The sequence below is a fragment of the Strigops habroptila genome, chromosome 8, assembly GCF_004027225.2.
Source record: "Strigops habroptila isolate Jane chromosome 8, bStrHab1.2.pri, whole genome shotgun sequence".
NCBI classification, from domain to species: domain Eukaryota; kingdom Metazoa; phylum Chordata; class Aves; order Psittaciformes; family Psittacidae; genus Strigops; species Strigops habroptila.
The window spans coordinates 40,649,607-40,675,173 of record NC_044284.2 but is presented as its reverse complement, the minus strand read 5'-3'; the positions used below and the strand labels follow the sequence as shown (position 1 = coordinate 40,675,173).

General features: G+C 47.2%; 1 protein-coding gene across 3 annotated transcripts in view; it reads right to left on the bottom strand.

Moving 5' to 3' along the window:
• The window catches only part of RASAL2 (RAS protein activator like 2), a 186,766-nt gene extending 179,575 nt beyond the window's left edge, over positions 1 to 7,191 (bottom strand). For all 3 annotated transcript variants that reach the window (XM_030495124.1, XM_030495125.1, XM_030495127.1), the window contains exon 1: positions 6,929 to 7,191. In XM_030495124.1, coding sequence (XP_030350984.1) covers positions 6,929 to 7,094 — 166 coding nt within the window. In that variant the 5' untranslated portion in view covers positions 7,095 to 7,191. The remainder of the gene's footprint in view (positions 1 to 6,928) is intronic.
• Positions 7,192 to 25,567: the final 18,376 nt, after the last annotated feature.

The following is a 25,567-nucleotide window of genomic DNA, read 5'->3' as shown; positions in this document are numbered from 1 at the left end:
AATCTACACCAGACGCATTGCACATCTGCTGAAATGGGTGTCGTTTTCCCACAGTTTGCAGAATTAATGTGTTTAACTAAGTGCCTGCCAGTGCTTGCAATATAAGGGCTATTTTTTTTAAATAGGCTATTCCCAGCTGTAAACATATATACATAAAAATGTAAAATAATCCTTTTAGATAATACAGGATCTGAATCCCGGACTTGGTTTCACATTTACTTAAGTGCAAAGACCCCCTTCACCTCCAAGAGCTCATTACTCACACTATTCCAACTTGCCTTATAATTAAAAATAATCCTGATTCTTGGAGAAGAGCCTTTCTATAGTTTTGTGACCTTCTAAAACCCCATTAAAGAGAATTAACAAATGTTATTCCCTCCTCATCACTTTTATAAAGGCTTTCTGAGATCGCGGGGGGGAGGGGAGAGGAGGAGGAGGTGTGGTATGTGTGTGTCAAAACACACAAAGGACTTTGTGAGAAGTTTACAAACCAGAAAGCAGTAATTCCCCCCCCCCCACTTGGTTACTTTCCTTGCAGATACAAATTGTATTTCCATGATTACTATGTGACTCTACAGGGGATTTTGAAAGAATTTAGATGAGAGCTTAACTCTATGACCTTGGGGCTAAAAAGGCATTGATGCCAGAAAATGCTGAAATATCAGCTAGTTTTTATAAAAATCTATAAATATCAGTTGAAAGGAACCCATGATCTCATAGAAAGTCAATGGGTCACAGTTATGCTCCTCTTATTTTCCCTTTTTCCCCTATTGTTTAAAAATAGGAAACAGCACCACATGAAAATGCTCGGCCAGAGATAAATCGTGTGACCGAAATACAGGAGTCAGGAAACTGGTGTTTTAAAATAATGTCATCCTCATTTTCCCCAACATACTCTAGTATTGTTGATGCCTCCAAATATTTAAGTGACTTAATAAATTAGTAACCTAGGCAACATTTGCAACAACACAGCCAGCTGAAAAAGCCTATCTAAAAACTCCTAAAAAATTTACATAAGCCATTTATGTATAAATTAACATCAATGTTCCTTAAAAAGAGGAAGGGCAAGCAGTTTTAATGTCAAAGGGATAATTCTGCAATAAAATTTGGGAGTAAAGCAACCAAGAACAAAACAGGCTACATCCAGCCCTCAGCCACACTCCAAATCACTATTGCCAATACACAAGAAAGTGAGCAGAGATTCAATAGCTGCAGTAGCACAGAGGACCCATAATTTACCCCCTACACACTTGTAACAATTCCCTTCAGTCAAAAAGAGCTATCAGAGGAGCTGTCATACCGCACGTATGAGCAGATCACCTGTAAGAGCACTTCAGTCACATCTTCTGATATTCGTTGGAATACCAAGGAAAGCAGTATCTCTGTCCACAGCACAGTTGCCCGTTTTTAATCTGTAACAAATGCAGTGACTTAGAATCTTATTTTTTATTAAGCTTTTCCTTTTACAATGGGGCACCAACTGGAAATCTTCATTATTTATCATCTCAACAAAATGAAAAAAGCTTTATGCCTTCATTATTTAACATCTTGTACCTTACGCTGCAGCGGTACCTGAAGGCCATGATAAGGTCAGATATCACTATAGCAGGCATTGTCCAAATACACAGGAAATGACATTTCCCGGCCCAACAAGGTTTATCTTCCAAGCCTGCTTTTGCACCAGCTTTCTAGGCGAGATAAAAATAAGCCTATTGATCAGAAGGGAAAGAAATGCTCATGAACACTGACCTTCTCTACTTTCCAATACAAGTTTGCCTGCACCGACAGCCTGTGCAGCTCTTCAGCTCCCTCTCAGGTTTCCAAGGGTCTCATCCACATGTTCAGCTTATCTCCTGTTAAGTTAGTTCTTCATAACAGCAAACAATCTCCTACAAGGAATCGCAGCTCTGTACACACTCATAAACGCAGCAGCATGCAAAACCCTGGCCAGCTACGCTATCTGCATACATCTCAATGAGAAGAAAACCCTCTACAGCTATAACAGCTGCCTCTCAACTATCAGATTGCCACATCACTTCAACTTGTTATGAGGGTTTTTTCGGTTTTTACAGTAAATACACCTTTCCTACCTACTCCTTGTTATACAACCTCCAGGTTACTTCTTAATTGAGCCTCTGGAGATGAGCGATAATGTTCAGAAATGGCGAGGACGCTATCCGCTATCCCCCAGCCTGGTTCGAGCAGCCTCGGGCGGCCTCAGCAGCTCCTGCACCACCGCAATGAAGATGCCGCCACCTGGTGGGATCTCCACCGGCTCGGGTGGAGGCCGGGGGGGCAGGCTGGGCCCCGGGGAGGGGACACTGCCCCCCCCGGGGAGGGCCCTGGCTCACATTCGCCATCCTCGCATGGACATCTCGGAAAGAGCTAGCCAGCAGCATGAGTATGGCTGAAAGGAGAGGATTTGCAGACAACGCCGAGGTGCTACCAATGACTGTTGGTGCTCATCCAAAGTGATATGCTTTGGAAATGGATAATTTTTGCATTTTTAGGTACAACTGCAAGCAGTAGAACCAGAGAAGGAAAAAAAAACCCACCATAAGTCAACCAAAACCACAAGGTACCAAGCTACTTACAAAGCCATAGCAAGGCAGGCTGTAACGAACCAGAAAACCCCGAGAACAGAGTTGGAGTCATTGATATAAGAGTTGAGCAAGGTAGACAATGGACTGCTGGAATGGATAATTCACAGAAATTAGGCTTTTGAACTGAATTTCACATGATTAGAAGATGCTTCTGTTCAGTGCTTGAGCCACAGCTATTTTTTAATCTCCATGTGACACTGTACATTACCATGGCTTTCATCCTGAGCATGAGTCTAATATTTTCTGAGGGCCAATACTTAAAAGCCTGGAACTCAGGTCTGAGGCAGCCAAGAGTCATTTCTGTCTGGTTACACAGGGTCTAGGGCTTTTTCTGGAGTCAGAGCCAGCGAAGCTCTGTCTGTAGATCAATTTCCACGAAAAAGCATGGAGCCATTCAAGCCTGTATTTGAAGAGCCTTCTCTCTGCCAGGAGGATGGGGGTGAGGAGGCTTATTTTGGCAGTGAGGAATGCGTCCAGACCTGCCCGCAGGATTAGAGGACAAGGCGATGAAAATGTCCATGTCCGTTCTGCACTCGAGTTTGTACAGCTACTATCGTCTTTTAGCACCACTGCTAAAAGAGAAAGACATTTCCTAGGCCAGATAAGGCCCCAGAGCAACAATGTACATTCGCAGGATGAACATTCAAGAACAGACTCTTCCCCCTGCTATTTTCTACATACTTCAGCAACTCCTATTTTGAAACAGCACATGAGCATTAGCAGTGAGCTTAGAGCAGGCACACGAGAAATTAATTTGACAACCGCTTTACAGAAGTTTACAACCTGTTTAGACGCAGACTGTAAGTCAGGCAAAATCTGATTCTGCCCCCACCACATGCAACATTTAACATCAATGCTGCAATGCTAGCTTTGCAATCCACTGCTACAAAATCCATGAATGTTCAGTCAGCTACACCAGGCAATATAATTGCTTCATTTTCACACTTAGCACTGAGAATGCTATAAATTCAGTTATTTCCCTGCCGCCTCCTCCCAAAATCTGTTTGAAAGAGCAGAGAAAGAGACCTTGAAACACTGGTGGATGCTTTCAAACATGTTATCCCTTGTACACAGGATAAAAAAATTATAGCATTAATTCAGGCAAGACACCTCTTCCCTCCCACCCATTACACATATGCCACAAGTCTGAAAGGAAACGATCATCCAGAACACATGTTGATATATATTTTACAGAAATGTTAGCTGTGTGTCAAAACTAGGTCTTGGAAATATCATCTAACAACACTCACATGATCTGTGTTTCACGAGCAATTAAACCTATTGCTCCGACAAGCAAATTTGCTGTTCCCGTTCACTATTCAAACATGGGGTTAGAGGAAACCACTTGTGCTACAAACTCTGTCCTTCAGTAAGGAAATTGTATTTCCATGGTTTGGTAACATCCTTGCTAATTCACTTAACCAGAAGCTGACGAACCTCCAGAACACAGAATGAAAAAGCTACACTTGAACTACTGCAGCTAACGCAGGAAATGCAAAAATAGCCAGACTATGATTTAGATCTCGTAGTGAAGTCAGACAAGACCTCAGTGTCACACTGAAATCACATCCCAGACATTGTAAAGTCCTACTGTACTCACATCACTGTCATACTGCTGGCAAGCCGCAGAGACCAGTAATGATGGTACTTTACTACTAAATTCTTTTCTCTGCTTACAGACATGGTTTTACAGGCTCTACAGCCAGACCAGCTCCCTCATGCCAGTAATTACCTCCTTGGATAGAGACAAAGTGGACAGCACACCACTGCAGAACAGAGATGCACAGTAATAAACAGTCGTCTTCAAGCAGCTGCTGAACTCCTCTTCTTTAAAATAAGAGTTTCCACTACTCAAGACACTTCTCAAACAGCCACCTTTCATTTGGAACAACTCTCCAACACAGCGGTCCATGTTCATAAAGACATGTGGAAAAGAAATGCCATGATATCAAAAGCTGCATTTCTTGCCCTGGTGGAAATTGTTTCTCCACTTTTCATGTGCTAGATATTCCTTCCCTCCCCCAGCCATTCATGGTGAAATAATCAGTGTTAGTGTTCTCATTGTTTATCAGACAATACAGACAATACCGCTAAGCTTTCTGCTCCTGTTTTCTTTCACCATGCTGCTGTGGTTCCTCAAACAACTGTGCAAGGCTTTACTTTTAATCCTATAAATAACACTTGTCACTCATAGGTTTGTAACCCATATTTAGTTGTGCACAAACATGGCACAGATTCAGCTTGGTTCATTGTCCGCAAACTTCTCCAGATGTGTTCATGGAAGAAGAAAAGGCTAATAAGGAGGAGGAAATAAATAAATACTAGCTAATCCGATTGCAATTTCACAGGGAAGGAGAGAAGACATCAGATTCTTCATGAGGGAGAGAGATAATGATTTGTTTTTAAACACAGACAAGGAATAATTAGTTATTGTCCTTGGGCTACGAGATGTATTTTTACATGCTTGAAGTCTATGCTGATTTTTATAGCCTGTGAGCTAGCTGCTCTGTCACAGGGAATTTTTTCCTTTATCTACATGTTAGTGTCAGGCTACAAACACATCACAACATATGACTCTATCAACAAGCAATGTTTTTCACTGTGGCTTATTTTGAAACCACATTCCTGCTTCCACTCATACAAGATATATCCTTGGGTAACAATCAGATAGGCTGGTGCCAGACATCCTCGTCTTAAGTACATTCCCATTTTACCTTTGGAAAGTATGCTAAACAAACAAACATTTTGGAGGCAATCTGCTTTCTTTGGAGCTCCCCTTGACAACAGCAGAGATATATTTTTTCAGAAGGTTGCATTTTATAGCAGCATTAGGCCGAGAGTAACATAAGCAAGCCACGCAAGAAGCAGCAAGCTAGACACAGCGGAAACTACTAAAAATCCCAAACTTCTATTACAATTAATTGTGTTAAGTACAACTTTGCTCATTGATGTACCAGACAGAAAGCAGACAGACAACCTCGTCCCACTGCACCAGCTTTTCAAGCTTCCAAAATAAACACAAAGGTCTTTGAACAGACTGTGCTCTCCAGAAAACCTGCAGCCTGATCTTCCTCATTTGATATGTGCAAAGGCTAGCGCTGGTGGTACTCACAATAATTAACTGCCTTCAGCCAAGAAATCCAGCAGAGTTCTTGTAGATAACTTATTTATGTCATCTTTCTGTTTCAGGAATACCACAGCCAGTAACAGATCGGTGCTATGGGTAACAGAGAGCATTTGCTTCTAGTTTTACAGGTCAGGGGAAACCTGGAGAATCTCTCTGGGGTTTATGGCAGGGGAGGAAGGCGACAGGGACAACCAGCAGCGTGACAGGATCTGATGTAAAAAGTACCAATAAAAGAAAATGGGTTTTCAGAGGTTGTCCGCAATATCAGACAATAGTAACCTAGTAACTGCACACGCAAACACCACAACCGCTGCCTTTTGGAGGATGGACCATCAAATTTGTCACAGGAGGGAAAACAAGATACTGTCTGCAGTGATCTTCACTCTGAAACATTGGAGTAATTATCGTCAGATTACCAAGACAAACAAGAGGAAAAGACAAGGAAAAGATAAAACAGAATTTCCACTATTTAGGTGCTGATCGAGAGATTAAGCCTGACTGCATTTCAGTTGGGAGCCTAAACAAACCAGAGGCCCGGTCACATAAATCAAGCCAATTTTAAGAGGGTACATACCAGGGAGTTTGAGAAAGAAGGGGAAACAACGCCGGGTCCTGTACACTGGCCAGACTGCGAAAGATTTTAACATCCGTTTTATAAATAATAAAGGTGCCAATTTAACACACACCAGTAAGTCTGGGGCGACGGGACCCGCCGTATCAGCACCTCCCAGGCCTTTAGTACCTCATTAATACTAATCAGAGCCGGGGCTGGCAGGCAGCAAGCGTGCACTCGCATCCTGTACTTGACTCCCGGCGACACAAAAGGTTGGGACGCGGCTCCCCGCCTGTGACACCGCGGCATCCCCCGCGGGTGCGGGCTGGGGCTGCCTCAGCGCGGGGCACCCTGCACCTCAGCACGGCTGGGGCGGCCCAGGGCAAGGCGCGGGGGGCGGCTGAACGCGGGGTTCCTGTCGCCGGGAAAAGGGCGGGGGAGTGTGGGGGTTGTTAAAGGAGACTCGAGGAATTGGGACCTTCGGCAGCAAGGAATAAAGGAAAGGAGAAAGAAGTCAGGGCCAGGAAGTTTTCCGGCGCTCCTCACTTCCAACCTGCCGCCGCAGCCGGCAACGGGCCCGGCCCGGCCCTCCCCCCCCGCCCGGCCCTGCGCGGGGCCCGGGCCCGCCCCCCCGGCGCCCCGTACCGTAGACGCGGACCCATCCCTGTTGCTGGCAGACCGACTCCAGCAGGACGCGGTCCAGCACGCCGCCCGCCGCCGCATCCAGCTCCTCCGAGCCCAGCTCCGGCTCCGAGAACGCCTCCGCCGCCCAGGCCGCCGGCTCGCCCGCCGCTGCGGGGGGCGCCTCCATGCTGAGGGAGGGGGGACGAGGAGGCGCCGCTGCACCCCGACCGCGCCTCGCCTCGCCTCACTTCGCCTTAGAGCGCGCCGCGGCGCGGCTCCATCCCTCCCTCCCCCCTCCCCGCCCCTCCCTCCCCCCTCCCCGCCCCTCCCTTCCCCGCCCCCCGGGCCCGCCGCCCCCTGCGTCAGCGCGGGAGGAGGTGGCGGCCGCGGCCCGCCCGCTCCAGCACCCGGCGGCGGCCCCGCCGCGCCCTCAGCGCCGTCCGCACCCCGGGCGAGCAGGCGCGAGCAGTGGCGGGCCGAGCGCCCGCCCGGACGGGGCAGGCAGTGGACGGCGGGGCTCGGCCAGGCCAGAGCAATCGGCCGCTGAGGCAGCGAGCCGGGACCCCCCTCCCCGCCCCTGCCCGGAGGGAGAGCGGGGCGGCGGGAGATGGCGGCCGGTGCCGGGCCGGCAGCAGCCCTTCGTACCCCTTCACACCCGCCCGCGGCGCCGGCAGCGCTCCCCGCCCCGGTCTCTGCGCCCCCCTCCCGCCCCTCACCCCTTCACCGTGCGGGGCTTCCCGCCGCGGCCCCTGGGGGTTTCATCCCATTTCCCCTCAGGCTCCGCGCAGGGCGGTCCCGCAGCTGCAGCCCCGGTGCCCGCCCTCCGGTTCGTCTTCCCGGCGGGAGCCAGCCCGGCAGGGACGGCGGGAAAGGCGGCCGGGAGTGGAGTTTGTGGCTCGGTGGAAGCATCCCAAAGAAGTAACAAGCCGGGGGTCTGCCCGCCGGGAGGGAATAGCCACATATGCATCTCACAGCGGCCCTTTCTGCGACCTGCTGACAACACCGCAGGAAAGTGAAGGTGATGGGTTTAGTCTCAAAAAGCAGTACGAGATGGGGTTTCCCTTTTGTTAGCGTTCACATTGCGCTTCAGAGCATGCCTAATCGAGACTGCTAAATCTTTCATGCGCTTACACAGTCTGCTGCTTTCAGGTAGGGAAGGAGGAGGTGTGCTGCAGAGGAAGGAGGACTGGTTGATTAAGTTCGTTTCAGTCAGGGGATTTGCAGGTTAGTGTGTTCTGAATGCTTATTTATTGACCTGCCCGAGTACACCAGGTTTTAGCTATTTTTTTCTTTTGGTGAAGTTCCGAATGCTGAAGGTACATCTTCTTTACCAACCCAGAATAAAATATCTGTGAACGTAGCGTGCATCCCAGTGTCTTTTAAATCATGGTGTTATAACTGGAATTTTCAGGGAGGGTGGGCAAAGGGGTTCAGGTTGCTTTGGATTCCTTCCCTGTAATCTCTTGGTCTGAGTTTATGCCTGTCCATGATCAATACGAACTGGATAAATTCATCCAAGCGTGTAGATTCAGTGATTATCTCCATTAACGCGGGCTGTGTCTCTGTACACAACTTCTGCTAAAGGGGCTAACACATTTTTCTTTATTGAAATAGCAGTTGAGTTAGCGCAGCCCTACAGCAGTTACACTGCCATAAAGCTGCTTTAAACTAAATACAGTTCTCCCCTTTCTAACCATGCTCTGTGTCACCTTGTTTTATTTTGCACTACAACAGGGTTCACTACAGGTCCACTACAAGAGGGTTCACACAGAGCATTACTGCAGCTCTATTGAAGAGCAGTAACTTCCCTCTGAAAGGGCCACACTCCCTAAGCTCTGCAGCTGCCCAAACTTGGGGATTTGTCTTAGGAATTCCCAAAAGTTCCTCGTGGACCCTGAGGACTTGCAAAGTATGAGTGGATGATGCCCTCCTGATCCAAATAGACTGGAAAACTTTCATATTGGTATGGTTGCATCCATGATGGAAAATACATCAACTATTTCAATGGAGGAAAAAAAAGTCCTCCCAGCCCAATGATTAATTGATGAAACCTCATTTCCTGTAGGTTTCTGTCTCATGCTCGACTGAGAGCTTGACCTGAATCTTGCCCTACAATTGGGTCGTTCTCTACCTGGTTGGGAGCCCTGTTTTCTGAAATGGGATGAGTTAGCTCTGCAGTTTTTCCATTGTATGGTGGGGATATGCACCCTGCTGTGATTTCCAAGCTGAGTCTGAAAACAAAGAAACATCCTTCTTCAAACTGGTTGGTTGGTTCACGATTTGCAGAACTGGCGTAGCCCAATTTCCTACAGACTCATGCCTCAGCACAGATTGCCTGTTATCTAGCAGAGGGTGGACACCCTCAGCGAAGAGGCTTGTGGGATCTCCCTACTTTACCTGGCTGCCAGTTTTCATTACTCCTGCAGGGATTTTATGAGCTCTTCAACCTTTATCCCTCTGTTTGTTTGAACAGACCAGCAAGTTCGATGTTTCCTGAGGTTGTAGGAGCTGAGACACAGGACCAGGGGAAAGAGAGAACCTGCGAGCTTGATAGTGTCAGCCTCAATTCTGTGGGAAATAGTGTTTTTAAATTACCCCAATAACCAAGAAGAGTTGTAGCAGGATGACAACTGGCAAGGATTCATCTCTCCACCATTGTGACAGGCACAGGGCAATTTTGCGCAGTTCTGCACAGAAACAGTACAGCCAGGGCACCCGGTAACTTCTTCTGACTCTTTCCCACCCTAAAACATGCTCTGCATCAAGGTTTCCAAAGAACTGGGAGCTGAGGGCATGCAGGCTACTTCTCCAGAAGAGACATCTGCGTAAATTCACATAATGATACCATAAAGCAGTAGTAGAACTGATTTTTCCCTCCTACATTCTCTCTCATTCGCACTGCTGCTCGTAACATAATAACGCACGTATTCTCCAAGCTTATCATTTAGTGGCCGCAATCCAACAAACTCTCTAAGGTTTTCCCCTCCTACCCTGCCTGCAGCTCCCTTCTTGCCATCAGCCTCCCAGAGACTTTTCCATCCTTCACACAAGTCTGGGGTCTTTACCTGCTGCAGCTGCAGGGAGCTTGCACAAGCAGCTGCAGGGGGAGAGAGGGGGATGAAACTGCTTTGGGAAAGAGAAGAGGAGCTGGCGTGTTGCAAGGGAAGGATGTGGCTGCTAAGCTACTGCCAAAAGGGGAAGAGAGGAGTTTTAAAAAGCTGCCGCACAATCCTGGGATGACAATTACACAGGAGCTGTGCAAGACACCAGCAACTGGTTCCCATCAAGTGAGGACCGGTTGTATCTGCAAGTATGATCAAGCCATCCTAACAGCAAGGTCTGGAATGACTGGATAGTGAAGTTTCCGGAATTCACATGGTAGCAGAAACCAAAAGCTTCTTGCCTTTATTTGTGGGGTTTTGAGCAATATAAACAATAAGAAAGAGCAGGGATGACTGAAATAGCAAGGCTGGTCTTGCAGGCATGACAGTAGCTAAAATAGACATATTTTACAAATAAAGATGTCCTGGAAATCAGAGACTCCAGGATTTCATGCTCATCAGTTCAGCTGTTCTGGCTGGGGGTCTTCTCCACAAGTAGCAGACAGAGGATTTGTGCAAGCGTAAATGAGCAGTAATAGAAGCACATGCATGAAATTCCCTTCATGTATAACAGCCCCATTAGTTCATCTACTTGTGCCTGTCATGTTAACCCACAGGCTCTAGTTAAATTAGGGCTGGAGGCTTACTCAGAATAGGTTAAATGAAAGTGTTTGAAGAGAGCTGCATGTGTATTTCCATTAAGCCAAAGATTCTGTGCTGTAGAAGAAATTGAACTACGTCAGCCTGACTTGAGAAAATAAAGCTTTTTAGCTGACCTTCTTTCAAGAGAATGAATTGCACCTTCAGGAGCAACCAAGTCTCATTTTGGTGATCCTAACTCAAAAAAAGGTGATAAAGTAAGAAGACACATGGAAGAGGGTGGTAAGGACAGTGGAAGCGGTGGGATAGAAACCTACCAAATATGAGGAGGAAAGACTAGAAAAATAAAGAGACTCCAGTTTGGAAGAACAAAACTTTGGGACAAGCGAAGACAGAGAAGTCCGAAGAGGTCAGAGAGGTCTGGTACAGACCTGGAGTGATTTTTCCCCTATTCCTCACAACACAAGAGCGTAGGAGCATGGAGAGAAATGTTCAGGAGCCATGTCTAAAGCAGACAGAAGGAAGTACTTTTTCACACAACACATAATTACATTGTGGAACTTATTGTCACAGGATGTCATGGAGGCCAAAAGTATAAATGAATTCAAAAAAAAGGATTACACAAATTCATGCAACCTCCGGCTCAGGAAGTCTCTCAACTGCTGATTACCGGAAGCTGGGAGGGTATGCCGGAGGAAGGATCACTTTATACTCTCCCTCTTCCGATATCCCTTCCTAAGCATCTGCAGCTGGCCACAGCCAGGCCCTGGTTATTGCCCAAGGTGAACGTTCATTCTGAGCCAGCCTGGCGATGCTTATATCCTCCTAGTAACTCCCTATGGACAGAGCCTTATGGGCCAGAGGCGTCTCCTGGCGAGATACGTGACTGACTGCTAGTTTTGTTGCCTCCAGCCCGACACAATCCCAGCAAAGTCCATTGTGGCCACTCTTTGCTGATTTAGGCTGGTATAATTGAGGCCAGATTGAGCCCTGAAACCTTCAGAGAGACTCTTCCGCTTTCCCTGCCCCTGGGATTAAGGGCTAAAACCCTCTTTGAACAGGGATGGCAGATAATGCTCAGACTGATTAAAAAAACCCCAGTGCTGGGGAAAGTTTAATATCAAAGAGCTAAGGCCCAGTTCTAGCTGCTGCTGCCGTCCCTCCTTCATGTCATGCCAACTGCCTGCAGGATACATATGCTGACACCGAATTTCTACCTCACGAAAGTGGCCGCAGCATGGGCTTTAAACTTGGGACGTTAATGCCGAGATAGGAAGCAGAAAAATAGAACAAAGGCAGCGAGGCGCTCCTCTGGCTTGCATCCACTCTGACTACCCGATCCATCCCTGCAGCATTGCAGAGTGGCTACCGCAGCACCCCTGCCCCAGCAATGCGTTTTGATCCTCCGGTGTTTCCTTTGACTTCCCAACATTAGTAGATCTAAAATATTTTGCTGCCTGCTTAGCCCTGGTGTAACTAAACTATAATTTTCACTAGCAGAGAAGAGGGATTTTGGGGAAACATCTGGTCTCATTTCATCAGGATAACAGCTCTGTCTCTATTTATACACAAGCCAGGATCATTGTAGCTCTCAGCTGTTCTTGACTCAACAGCCTCTTTCAAGCTGCCGTATCCCACTCTGTTGGAGCAGGCGTCAGGTCGAGGCCAGCCTGCTGCAGTGTGAAACAGAAACTGGTCCTAACAATGCGGACTTGTGAGAACTTGTCCTCTCAGCACTTGGCACTTGCTGTCTCCTGGACTGGTGACAATGTCAAAGCCTTGATGGACAGGGTTGTTCCTGTCCTTCTTCCATCCTGGTGGAGAGAAAAGAGGAAAAACCCATCCAACTGCAAAAATAATGGCAATTTGCTCAGTAAACCTGGAGATTTTGCTAGTTGGGGATCAGGCCTGCAATGAGCCAACCTCATCAGTCTGAATAAGCCGACGTCACTAGCATGATTTTTCCTCTGAAATACACATTGTGATTTCAGAAGAAAACTCAGACCATCAAGAAGAGACCAGCTTGCCCTGGCTTTTTTCTACAAGGTGTTAACAAATAAACTGTGGCCCTGCAGAAGCGTGGGAGGGTCAGAGACCTACTTAATTCACCATGGTGGGAAAAATCCGCTCTGCTGCCTCCACTCCAGCACTCACAAGGCATCACATCTCATTCTGTATGTTTAAAAACCCCTCAAGTCAAACAGTTGAGTACCTGGAAAATTACCAGACCGCACGTTCAGCAGCGCAAGTTGCCCTACAAAACGAACACTCGTCTCCTGAATGATGATGGTGTTTTGGTCGGCATTAATCATCTCAAGAAAGTCTACCCCACTGCCCTGCTTTCCCCTCTAACTGACTGTTCCTGTCTTCCCATCCTGATCCACTACTAGTCCTGTGTACGCCCAAAACGTAGCTATTTTAGCATCACTTCCTCTGCTCAATTCAGGAGATCTGGGCTGTTTATTAATTATTCTCTGATACACAGCTATGAAAGAAGGATCCAGACAAATACACAGATCTTTGTAACCCAAATGAGACCAGTGTTTTCAGATGCTACTATTGATTGTACTGAGGCTGCAAACTCCCTGGAGCAGGATTGAATTTCACCCTGTGTTTGTACTGTCTGATGGGATCCTGCCCCTTCAATATACTACTTCAAAATACTGTTCTCAGCAGTGGCCTGAGGTTGGGTAGATCAATATTTGTTTGTGTAGGTTGGGTCTAATTTTGATATGCTCTTAGTAATCCAAGTCCACCTGAATGCAACAGAAAGGGCCATTCCTGTCTATGGCATGAACCAGGCAGAAATGTACACCCTTCCCAAAACACCAGCCCTTTAGGAGCAACTCTTGAGGAAGGAAATATGACTCAGTCTTGGGAGAACATGGTCCAAATATAAACCCTGGTGAGTCTGTGGACACTTGGGGGTGGAGGGATGAGCACTTGAGTCTTTGTGAGCTCTTTGCTCCAGGACTCTTCTGTTTGGGAAACATTCCCCCCCCACACACCATCACCCCCATTTAAGTCAGTCCATTTGCAGCACATTGAGTACCTTTGCAAAACGCCTCAGAAGTGCATCAAACTGGCCCATTTCTATCTAAATGCTGAGAAAAGTTCTCTTGCTCTAAGCAAAACCACACAAAGGAGACTAAGGGAGCAGCCTGAGATAACGGCATCTTATCCTGCCAACGGGATGCTCTAATGGTGAAGTCTGTCTTCACCCCATCCGCTTTATGAAAAGCAAATGTGAAGACATGCACAGTGCTGATGGTTTTGTTTTTTTTTTCCTTCTCATGGGATTAGGAGGGAAGGAGGGAAATGAAATAAAGTTGGTGCTGGAATACAAAGTTCTGATTTTGGATACCTTTTCTTTGGGCTCTGGGATATGAAAGCCTGAGGGATGGCTGGATGTGGCCTTGCTGTGGTATCTGAAGTCTGATGAAAGGCACTCACAAGTTGTTCAGGGCCCTTGTTAAAGAAAGTAGAGCTTCCTCTCAGTTAGCTGTAAATGCTGAAATCCTCTGCTCTGGCAACATGTCCCCTCACCTTGTAGGTCAGGAATATCCAGATGCAAAAAAATCCTTCAGCATGTCAAAAGCAGTCAGCTGGCTTTAAAGGCCAAATGACTCACTTTTTAATTTCTCTTTTTAGTAGTGGCTGCTTGTCTCTGCTGCCCCTACTCTAAAACAAAATAACCAGCCTCCAGCAACCTTCAGAGCAGATCTGTAAAACTCACCGGCTGATTCCAACAAGCAAAGGCAAGACTGTGATCAACCTGCCTGCTTTCTCTTCATGAATTGGATCATCTTCAGAGAGCACAGAACTCACATTTAAAAATGTAGCTTTTGAACCAGTCCTTTTTTTATGATAACACTGGTCCCTGGGACATTTGGGAGGTGACAACAGCAGATGCTGTGATGAGTCAGTGCAGAGGAGGCTGTGGGATGGACATGGGGTCAGTGAAAGAGTATGTTTACTGGACTGTGTTCAACCCAAAAGATTTGGGTTTTATCTTTAGGCAAGAAATGAGGCCATCAAGAAAAGAATGATTTATTTGTCCCTGTTTTTCTTGTCAGGCTACAGGTTAGATGACTTGGCTTGAATTTTGAGAAAAGAATGATCACTGGATTTATCTGCGTCTCCAGGAACGTGGTCTTCTTTTTCTGGGCTGCCTATACGATTAACTTGTCCAGCTTCTTTTCTATATTTTTGTTCTGCATTGCCCAAACAGATGGGTTCCTTTCATTTGCTATAGTGAGCAGAGACATGCAACTAAATAGCCACTTGTGCTCAGTTGTGTGGTTACCTAGAGAGGCTGTTGTTTGCAAACAAAGGCTGTACCAGGACACAAATAGCCTCATTTGGTGTAGCCTGGAGATGCACTTCGTTAAAAATACTGCCATGGGGTTCCCCCCAACATTGCCCTTCAATGTTTATCATTGGATCTGACTGTGGCAGCACCCACTAAAGCTGAACTGATCAAGAGCGCTGCAAGATGCTGACATTTCAGAAGAAAGGAGGAGCAAAATGTATAAGCTCTCCTCCTCACCCCTCCCAATTCTCTAAGCTATTGTTCCTTTAGATGTTTGAATAAATAAAGGAAAAATAACAATGCTCTGGAGCACAAGGCAGCCGTTTCATAACAGCTCACATACACACAAACACTATGTCCAGCTTTCTACCCTTTCCTGTGAGTAGACCCAGCCGGTTTGTGTGCATTACCTTGCACCACAAACAGTAGCTGCTCATGGTTTCACAGGGACTGGATGCCAGTCTGGGCAATTTCCTTGCAGACCATGTGGAAGCAGTGGCTGTAACTGCCAGCTCTCAAAGCCAAGTCCATTCCTGACTCCCACAGGGTGGGCATCTGCAGAGATACTGGGGTAGAGATGCATCCCTGCCTGTCATCCCTGTGAACCTCCTAGGAGCAGAGCCTGCCCCATAGGGTTGATGGCCATGGTGGGTCCTGGCCCAGAATTAGGTATCATGGTGATATGAGCATAGCTGTTGTAGACTCTGTCCCTGTAAAAATGCAGAGCTTGTTAAAGCTACATGCCCATGATTGTCCTTGTTCAAGCTGCATTTAACATAAGATGTAGGAATCCCGGAGTTGGGTTGTACAAAAGAAAAATGAGTCTCAGAGCAAGAATTGCCTTGTGATGGAAAATGGCTGTATGGTGCTGGCCACGGCAGCCTTCCAGCCCAAAGAGGGCAACCAGGACTTAGGGTTGCAAGGAGGAGATTCAGGACATTGGAGCGATACAAAGGCAGACTGAAAACCATAAAAACATCTCAGGCACTTCAGAAGAAACATCCAAACAGAAATGCGTCCACTGAGGTCCTTCCCAACCCTACCCATTCTATGATTCACTGAACACACGGTTATAACCACAAGACAGCAGTAACAGCTACAAAGCAATGCTGTAGCTTTGTATTTCTGAGCAGCATTCTCTCCTGAGTGAAGGTCTAGGCTTCTCTGGTTACCATGTGAGCCTCAGGTCTCAATCCCTCTGCCTGTTTTGCCTGCCAGAGTCTCTGCAAGGATTTTGGTGCTCCCTTCCACTGGGTGTTAGTACTTGGGTATTTATTTTAAGAGACTCACAGCAACATCCTTCCAGGAGTCATACCTGCTGTTCATGCTGTGCCTGCATGGCGTTTGGAGCATCAGATGTTCTACCTCTATTAAAAGTATCCTAGAATAAAAATACTGCCATTTCCTTTCTGCTTTTCCAGGAATAAAACATGCATTTGGAGTGCAGATGACAGCAGTGCCATCCGTACAGGAGGATAGAGACTCCTGAAGGTGTTGGGCATACAGGAACAAAGCTCCGCAGCTGCAGCACAGGAAGGCAGCAAGCAGCATGAGATGGTACCATTTTTAGTCCCTATTCTGCTGTTAATTACAAGCTTAAGTGATGGCTAATAAAGATGATCCAAAACAAATAAATTGAGATGCTGCTCTAATTAAGCGGCTTTTGCTGCATGCAATGAGCCAGACCCATCTGTGTCATAGTTCAGCAGAAGCCAGGAGGGTTCCACGAGGAATTCATATTCATCTGAATTGCATCAAGGAGGAAAATGCAGCGCCAACCATCTTGTTTCCTACACTGTTAGCCAAGAAACACTGGTCCATTCCCTCAATGGTCATCTTGGGAAGAGGCACAATCATTCACATACATTTCATTTGATTGCATCTGCCTTTACGGCAAGTACATTAAACATGAGACCTTCTGTTGCTTATGGGAAGCTTGAAGCTGTTGGAAAGCAGCAATTGTTTTTCTGGCCAGATAACACTACGACAATAACACTTCATGGCTGTGCTGCTGTTTTTCAAACAGCCCCATACAGTAAAGATAAGAAGAGATGACTACTGGATGTGTGCTTACTTGATGGATGACATGAGCTGACAGACTCCCCTCGGCAAATTTCAGCAAAAGGCTTTTCAAGTTGTCCACTTCATCTCACAGGTAGGGGCTGATGCCTGGGAAGGGCAGATGTGAAAGACAGCCTATATAGGGAGGGCCCATGCCGCAACTGCCCTGCAGATACACAGCTTTAACTTCAGGACCCTGAACTCCCAAACCACAGCTAATACTCCCACAAGCCTCCGTCCCCCAGGCATGCAGCACCCTGTCATCTCCACAGGTACAGTCCATTTAGGGGTCCCTGCACATGACTGCAATTTTTTGCCTGAGAAACGCTGAACATCTGGTAGATATGTACAATGTTTTTCTTCCCTTCTTTATGGTTTCCATGGAAGAGCGTAGTCTCTCTATGGCCACAGCTGATACTTTAACAAACATCTGTGCCGGAGAAGAGCCAGTACGTGATCCTTTTGCAGGACTCAAGTCCAGGCTGTGTATGACATCTTGTAACCACCTTTCCCAGTATATCTGAAAACAGTACCAGTGCTCAGAGAAGGACTTGGGGGTGTTGGTTGACGAGAAGCTTAACATGAGCTGGCAGTGTGCGCTTGCAGCCCAGAAAGCCAACCGTATCCTGGGCTGCATCAAAAGAAGTGTGACCAGCAGGTCAAAGGTGGTGATCCTGCCCCTCTACTCTGCTCTCGTGAGACCTCACTTGGAGTATTGTGTGCAGTTCTGGTGTCCTCAAAATAAAAAGGACATGGAGCTGTTGGAGCGAGCCCAGAGGAGGGCCACGAGGATGATAAGAGGGCTGGAGCACCTCCCATATGAAGACAGGCTGAGAGAGCTGGGGCTGTTCAGCCTGGAGAAGAGAAGGCTGCGTGGTGACCTCATAGCAGCCTTCCAATATCTGAAGGAGGTCTACAAGGATGCTGGGGAGGGACTCTTCCTTAGGGACTGTAGTGGTAGGACAAGGGGTAATGGGTTCAAACTTAAACAGGGGAAGTTTAGATTAGATATAAGGAAGAAGTTCTTTACAGTGAGGGTGGTGAAGCACTGGAATGGGTTGCCCAGGGAGGTTGTGGATGCTCCATCCCTGGCGGTGTTCAAGGCCAGGTTGGACAGAGCCTTGGACCACGTGGTTTAGGGCAAGGTGTCCCTGCCCATGGCAGGGGGGTTGGAACTAGATGATCTTAAGGTCCTTTCCAACCCTTACTATTCTATGATTCTATGACCCCAGTAAGAAAGGTACACTCTCCCTAAGCTATTAAAATGTCATTTATTGGAGCTGATCCTAGAAGGAAAAACAAGGATAGCATAGAAAAATCTCATGTCTGTTCAGATGCAAGGCACTCTGCATTGTGCAGCATCAGCTGCACTTTCAATCAGGGCATAGCACCCTGCACAGATCCTACCCATCAGTCCCATTGTTGACACTTTGGTCTTAAGAGCTCTTGCACGATTTTATTAGAAGAAACCACTTCTGTTCCTCATCCCAAGGCCGAACAAAAGGGTGGTCACATGCAAATGTGCTGCTTCCCTTGAAGATAAAGATAAGGACATGCAGGTGGTGTGATTGCTGGTGCCAAGTGGAAGCTGCCTCAGACACAATTAGCCAAAGTCTACCCTCTGTCAAGGGATACACATGGCATGGGCTGGACATCCTTGTGTATGCGTGGCATAGCACAGCCATGTGCCTTTGCAGGGTAACTGCCACGTGGACCAATAGCTGCTGAATGTACCGTGATCTTCCTCTTAGGATTCCAACTGTAACGAATAGCCACATGGATTTCTCCCTAACCCAAATTTGTTGTCTCATACTTCCTCCCCCATATGCATTCCCATCTGCCTTCTGGATAAAGAGTTATTATAAGATATTTCAGTCCAAGCAGCACATTATTTTCTCTGAAAATACTTTTCTCTGAAAATCACGTGCAAAGAACAGCACAGCTTCAGAGCAGATCTCCCAGGGGGAAATGATAAGCTTGTGGTTAAACCACGGGATGGAGAGTCAGCAGATCAGGGATTCTCATCCCCTGGCTCAGAGAGCTTTGACTCAAACCATAGCCCCTGCATGCTTCATGCATGTTTGGTTTCCCCATCTGGAAAACCAGCATGATGACACACTGGGGTGGTAGCACACAGCCATTTATAGCTGCTGAGAATCACCATGTGCTCCTGCAAAGGCACACTCATTGCAAAAAAATCAAGCCTTTGGGATGCAAAGATGCTCCTCTGCAGAATTTTCCACCAGTGTGGTTCACCACAGCTGCAAAGATCTACCGAGATATTTGAATATTTACCCAACATTGAAATATTTACCCATTATTAAAGCGTCAGCCAACACTGGATGCCCAGTCCCATGGGGATACACAGCCACATGGGCAGCTATGCCATAGGGAGCTGTGCTGCATGCTGGATTGCCAGGGGCTGCAGCCACCCTGCTGCCCTGAGATGGAGCACGGGAGGGGCCTGGAAAGCCCTTGGGCACCCTTTCTTTCTTCCATTCTTTCCTCTCTCCCCTTCAGCACTACTTTCTCCCCACAGCCTGCCTGCAGCTCAGGCCCAGGGCAGGGCTTCATTTGCTTGCCCCCAGCCCCAGCACTAAAGATCTTTGCTCCCACACCATCTTGCTGGAGGACCCCCGAAATCCTCCGTGGCATTAGGTTGGAGGGCTTTATGGAACTCTGACCTGGCAAGAGGGTGGTACATTCCTCCTGTATGCTCTGGTGTTACAGGATGGGCATCCTGGGACAAGCCTCCTGGAGAAGAGGTGATCAGGGCTACTAAGCCACACTGTGCACTGAGCTGACAAAGCTGCTGGTCATGCTGGATGTCCCATCACCTCCTCTGAAGCCCCAATAGGTACAGTGATAACTGTAAAGGCTTGTAGCATTTTATGGATCCTCAAGAATAATTTGATGCCTTTATAATGGGAAAGTAAATCAAGTCACATTCCTCAGAGGAGCTTATGCTGCTGCCCTGACTGGTCCCCTCTTATCTCCAGGACCCGTCATTCCCCTCTTCCAGCTCCAATCATCTGCTTCAACAGTCTCTTTTTCCTTTGGATCTCTCTTGCTATCCTTGTTCCCTCTACAAACACTACTGGCAGTGCAGGAGCCACCAGTTCATGCACTGGAGAAAGCCCTTCTGAGGGAATTTGACAGCACCTCCAGCCTCCTCTCTGCTTACTCTGTCTTGTCCATTTTCCCTGAAGCTGTCTACACAGGAGGGACTGCCTCTTTTTGTGGTATCTGGGCAACACCTTACAAGAGTGTAAGCCCTGCTGTCAAATCAGCCCCTTAAACACTACATTAGCAGTAACAATAACTCTCTTCACCAATACATCTCCAGCCTTTTTACAGAGAAGACAGTCTTTGCCTCCCTTTTATGAGTGGGAACATTGAGCTTATACAACTAACTTGTCCAGGATCTCTAGGCAGAGAAGCAGCAGCAGAGCTGGAAGATCTCATAAGTCCTATCCCTGTGAAGTTGGCTAAGAACAGAACATATGAACAGCCAAAGGTTACATACAGGTTGCCAAAGGTATGGAAGACAAATAGAGTTAAGTCCAGGATGCAAGGCAGCATGATGTTCAGATGTCATCCCCCTCCACATGTCACTTCCAGCATCTGCCAACTCGTACAGTCTGCCAGTGTACATCCCCATCATAAAGGTGGAGTGTTCAGTATGTGTTCGCCACACCCTTGAAAGAGCAGAGCTCTGCAAAAGTGGGGTTTTTGGGTTTTTTTTCCAATTATTTGCAATGTGGAAAGGGGATGACAAACTTAAAATCCACGGGGCCTCATGGACCTGCGCCAAGGAGATAAAATCCACAGAAGTCTCCTGTAGTGGTCAACATAGACTGAATGAATAAACATCCCAAATTGCACAAAACTCTATCATGGCAGCTGCTCCTCAATGCATGCTGTCCACTTTCCACCAGGTGCCACAGGGCAGCATCCCAGGGCAGAATCCACACAGCTATCGCCAAACCAGTTGCTGTCCCCACTTTCACCTGCTAGAGACCGAGACCCCATGGCTTAGGGAGCACCACCATCTTTTGAGAGATGTGACAGTGCAGTGGGCAGTGGCAACTGGGAAGATCAGGATTTGGTTATTCAGACTTCACTGCAGACTCAGGGCGGCGTCTCAAACTCTGCTGCTGCTGTAGGATTGAAGTGAGTTAGTGTTTGCCTCCTCTTGCAGGTCCCAGCACATATCCATTACTGCACATTAAATTTTGCAGGCATCTTGGCGTGCCAGGGGTTGTATCAGGAAAACAATGCTCTTCACTCCTGGTGAGAATGCAGCTGATCTGTGCATGAACTATAGGCTAAAATGAAATAAAGTATTAAATTCTCATTGGGTTAAGAGCTGGGAAATTAAGGCCACTGCAAGTAAAGCAGGGGTTCAGTTAAGGCATCTTCTTAGAGCCAACAAGACCACCACATTTTAACATCCTCTCTGAAAATTCTCAGTATAAAGTATTCTGCGTTTCAATTTAGCCTGCAAAAAGTGCTCATGCTAGTCTGGGGAGAGCTACGTAAATATCAAACTTGCCTGAAAGCTAGAAAAACCAAAGCATGGAGGTTCAGGACAAGAACTCAGCCCTGCCCAAAGCCCTGCCCAAAGAACTCAGCACTGGAATGCTCCTCAGTGCTGCAATAATTCACATAGGCTCATGAGACAGCCTAGTGATGGGGGTAGGGGTGCCACCCTAGCACCTTTCAGCCTGGCATGGGCACACGGATTGTTCCCCTGATGAAACCACGTTCTTTGCCACATTCTTGCAAAAAAACCCCCTGGCCCTTAAGCCCCTGCATCTTTCAATGCATGTGTGATGCTTACACAGTCCTTCTTGCATTAAGCTCTTCAGGCTGAGCCACCTCCTTTGGTTTTCTAATCCAGAAGCGTTGTGTCTTGTGCCTTCATCACAATTCTGAAGTCCGTGAAAAAGGCGTGAAAATATCTCCTTTCCTTTACAAAATCATACTAGTCAGTATTCCCAACTAACAGAAATCCCGGACTAGTTAAGCAACCTGCTACTGTCTGCTGGGCTGATGCTGCCATCTTCTGCCCACCCTGTGCTTTGCTACCGAAAACTTCCCCAGCCCATGTGCAAGGGAGAGGAAAAGAAAAATGCAGGAATGTAAGAATTTAGGAATGGCCTCATGGTCCCTCGTCTGTGGTGGGTGGAGACCGAGACACTTGTCATGGAGGTTGTCCTCTCCACGCCTTTGCATCGTGGTTGTGGATGCGAGTGTGGGGTGCTGAACTCTGCCGGATGGAGAAGGCATAGGCACTGCATGAGGAGTCACATTCAAAAGATGGAGTAAATAGCAATTGCATTAACTGCATCTAAGTGGACTGTTACTAGACACAGCTTGAGCTGTTCACAGTTCTTTCTAAAAATGCAGGAAAATCAAATGTTTAATTCAGAGAGAACAGCAGGACTGCACGATTTCTCTCCTGACACCATCCAATGAGGACTTTTTTGGCAGGGATACAGAGTAATTGATGTGACTGGCACTAAAGCTATGGCAGCGGAGCGTGCTGTTCGTCACAACGTAAGGACACAGAGCATTTGTTTTCCAGAATTGCAAAAGGCTTTTGTTACTATTCAGGGCTTTAGCTCTGCCAGAATCACTTTTTTCTTCCTCTGGCACCACTAGCAGAGTGGGATGCATGGGGGGAGTTTTTCCAGGCAGTAGGAAATGGTGCCTCACAATGGATTCAGTTCAGCAGAGCTTCATTCCCATCCCTCCTTGGGGATCCTGCAACTTGTATTGCAGGTCTTTGTACAGGGATGCTGTGGCAGATCCCTGAAGGTATTGTACAAGGACATGGTGGCATTGCCAGCCACCTACAGCACAGCCTCACTGTTTCCCAACCACAGCATGGTTTCAGCCAGAGTAAGTGGCAGCAGCAGCTCAGAAGGCAGCACACAAAGCCTAACCCCAAACCCAGGCACTTCAGCTGTCAAAAACGTGGCATCGTTGCTCTTCTGCACATGTCTAAGCTGGGGCAGATCATTTCCGGCTTGTGCCTTGATCTTCCCTCCCTCTATGCTGGGGGAAGTGTGCAGATCCCATAGAGGCGAGGATTGCGCAGCATCCAGGTGGGATATAGCCACTGAGAGATGTGATCAGCAGCCCCAACATGTTGAATTTCAACATTGCATTGTCAGGATTTGCAGGAAAGGCAACTCTCAAACTAAACCCACACAGATACAGCACAAGCTTTAAAGCTGTTCAACATGAACTTTCTACAAAGAATTTTACACTCCTGGTAAACCTGTTCAGCACAGAGATTGTAAACCACAGGCCAAATGCAGTGGTGAATCGATTCCCCTTGCTGAGAAGTGTCCCAAGCAGGTGAAGTTGCATAGCTGTCTCACCAAGGATCAGCGTGCTGTCCATGTGCGTCTCTCCTGATGGGGCTCTAGGGCAGCAGCTCTAGCTTGGAGAAGCAGGGTCATACAGCTCTGCCTTGGCTAGGGAGCTGTGTAGTGGGGGATATTGGTAGCTCACGGGATTTGCAGTAGCAGCTGCCAGCTGAAATACAGAGTTCTCAGCTCCTCTGACTTAGAGAAACCTCACTAAACAAAGCTATAGATGTTAAGCAACTCCCTGATGTTCATACAGAGAGACAACAGCAGAGATGGGGACAACCTGCAGAAGTCATGTCTACACCTTGATTCAGGCAATCCTCCTTCACAGCAGAGGCAATTACACAGTCTGTCTCAACAGTACAGGAGTGACATTTTCTCTACAGCTTGGAGTTAATGTATTTCTGCTTGTAAAGACAGCCAGAAAACACAGATCCTTGCTTAGCAGATCATTTCACTTTGCTACATCAAAGCTTTGTGCTGGATTAGAGCCAGTGCCTTGGGTTCAGCTGAGCTGGGCCAGGCCTCCTTTCCAGGGAAACATCCCTTGCACTCAGCACATCCCTGATAGCAGGGAGGATTCTTGTGGCCTGAAATGTACTGTCCCTTCCAGAAATTTGTGGTACACAGATTTTAAACATATACAGAGAAAAAGTTTGGTCACTGGCTCCAACTTCCCTTTTGCTATAAAATAACCCTTCAATATACCTCCAGCCTGAGATGTTCTGTGCTTCTCTGAGCAGAACAGATTCTGCACTGGGTGGTGGGGTTTTGTTTGGTCTCAGGTAATAGTGGCAGCTGGAATTAATCCCAGATATGAGCTGGCACTGAAGAACAACACAAGCCATGGCATGAACTACAGCTGGAGCAGATAAAGTGGAGGTGAAGATGTTCACAGGTAGGAGAGCAGTTGACATGGCCATCAAGGCCATCTGCAAAACTGCACTGAAATAAAATCCCTACTTTATGACAAAATCATGTGAGCACAGGTGATGCTGCTGACCTGTTTGAACCTACTGGGCTCTGTTTGCAAATGTGCAGCCAAGGGGAGGCTGCTTTTGGGTCCAGATGCTGCTGAACACCTCCTGGGGCAATGTCTGTGGTTAAGCCCCCTGTGCACACAGAGGGGGTGTGTGTGGGACAGGTCCTTGGCTCGTTCAATAATTTTAATTTTTATTAATGTTTTAAGTATGTTCTCTGAAAACTGACACTAAAGTACAACAGCCCAGACCCGAGCTTTTCATACCTGAAAGCTCAGCACCCACAGCTCTTTAGCCCTCCTCATCATGCAAATACTGCCTCAGAACAAGGCACAAGACCTCCCCTAGGTCTGTTCTTCCTCCCTCTCCTTGCAGGTTGGCATGAGAGGGCAGGATTGTGGGGATGGATTTTGCCAGAGGCTAGTCAGGGTACCACTGATCCTCATTTGGGAGCCACTGCTGTAGGATAGCAGAGTGCTGCCCCACCAAACATCCAGTTAGCAGCTTGACAGAGGTCTGATGTGAAATGAGGACCAAAATGAGAGAGACATGGGCAGAGGAGTAAAGGTTTGCATGTATGTTTTGAGCAGAGAATGAAGTCACTGGCCCATCCTGCATCCAGCAATGACCAGCAGGGAAGTGTAACTGCTCTTATGCCTTCCCTCCACCTCATCCACCACATTCCCAGGCATTTGTGCCTAAGAGGAGGAGCATGCTCTTGACCCTGCATCAGTCCAGCTTGGTCTCGGGAGGGGCAGTTACAGATACTGTTACCTTCATAAGCATCACTGCAAACAAAAGGAACCTGAAACTCTGGCTATGCTCTTTGAAGCTTAACAAGAGATTTGAACTACAACAGACTAAGGAGACACAATAGTCAAACTATTACCCCTGATAGTACTTAAATTTGTCTGAGCTGTGCCCTACTGTTCCAGCATTGCAAAGACTCTGGCTACACAAGCTGCTTCAGCATTGCCTCCAATTAGAGGCTTCCTCTGCTTCAATAACCCTCCTGGCTTTCTTAGCATGCCTTTACTGCTGCATCATCTCCAGTCCTGCTCTGCAGTGCCTTAGATCCTGGAGGAAGTTATTTAACTCTCATCCATCCTTTAAAAAGCTTTGCAAATTCATCACATTACACACAGCTTCTTATTACAGCAAAAAAAAGAAAGTTTTTTTTAAGTTTATTTCACTGCTAACAGCAGAAAATGAGCTACTGCAGC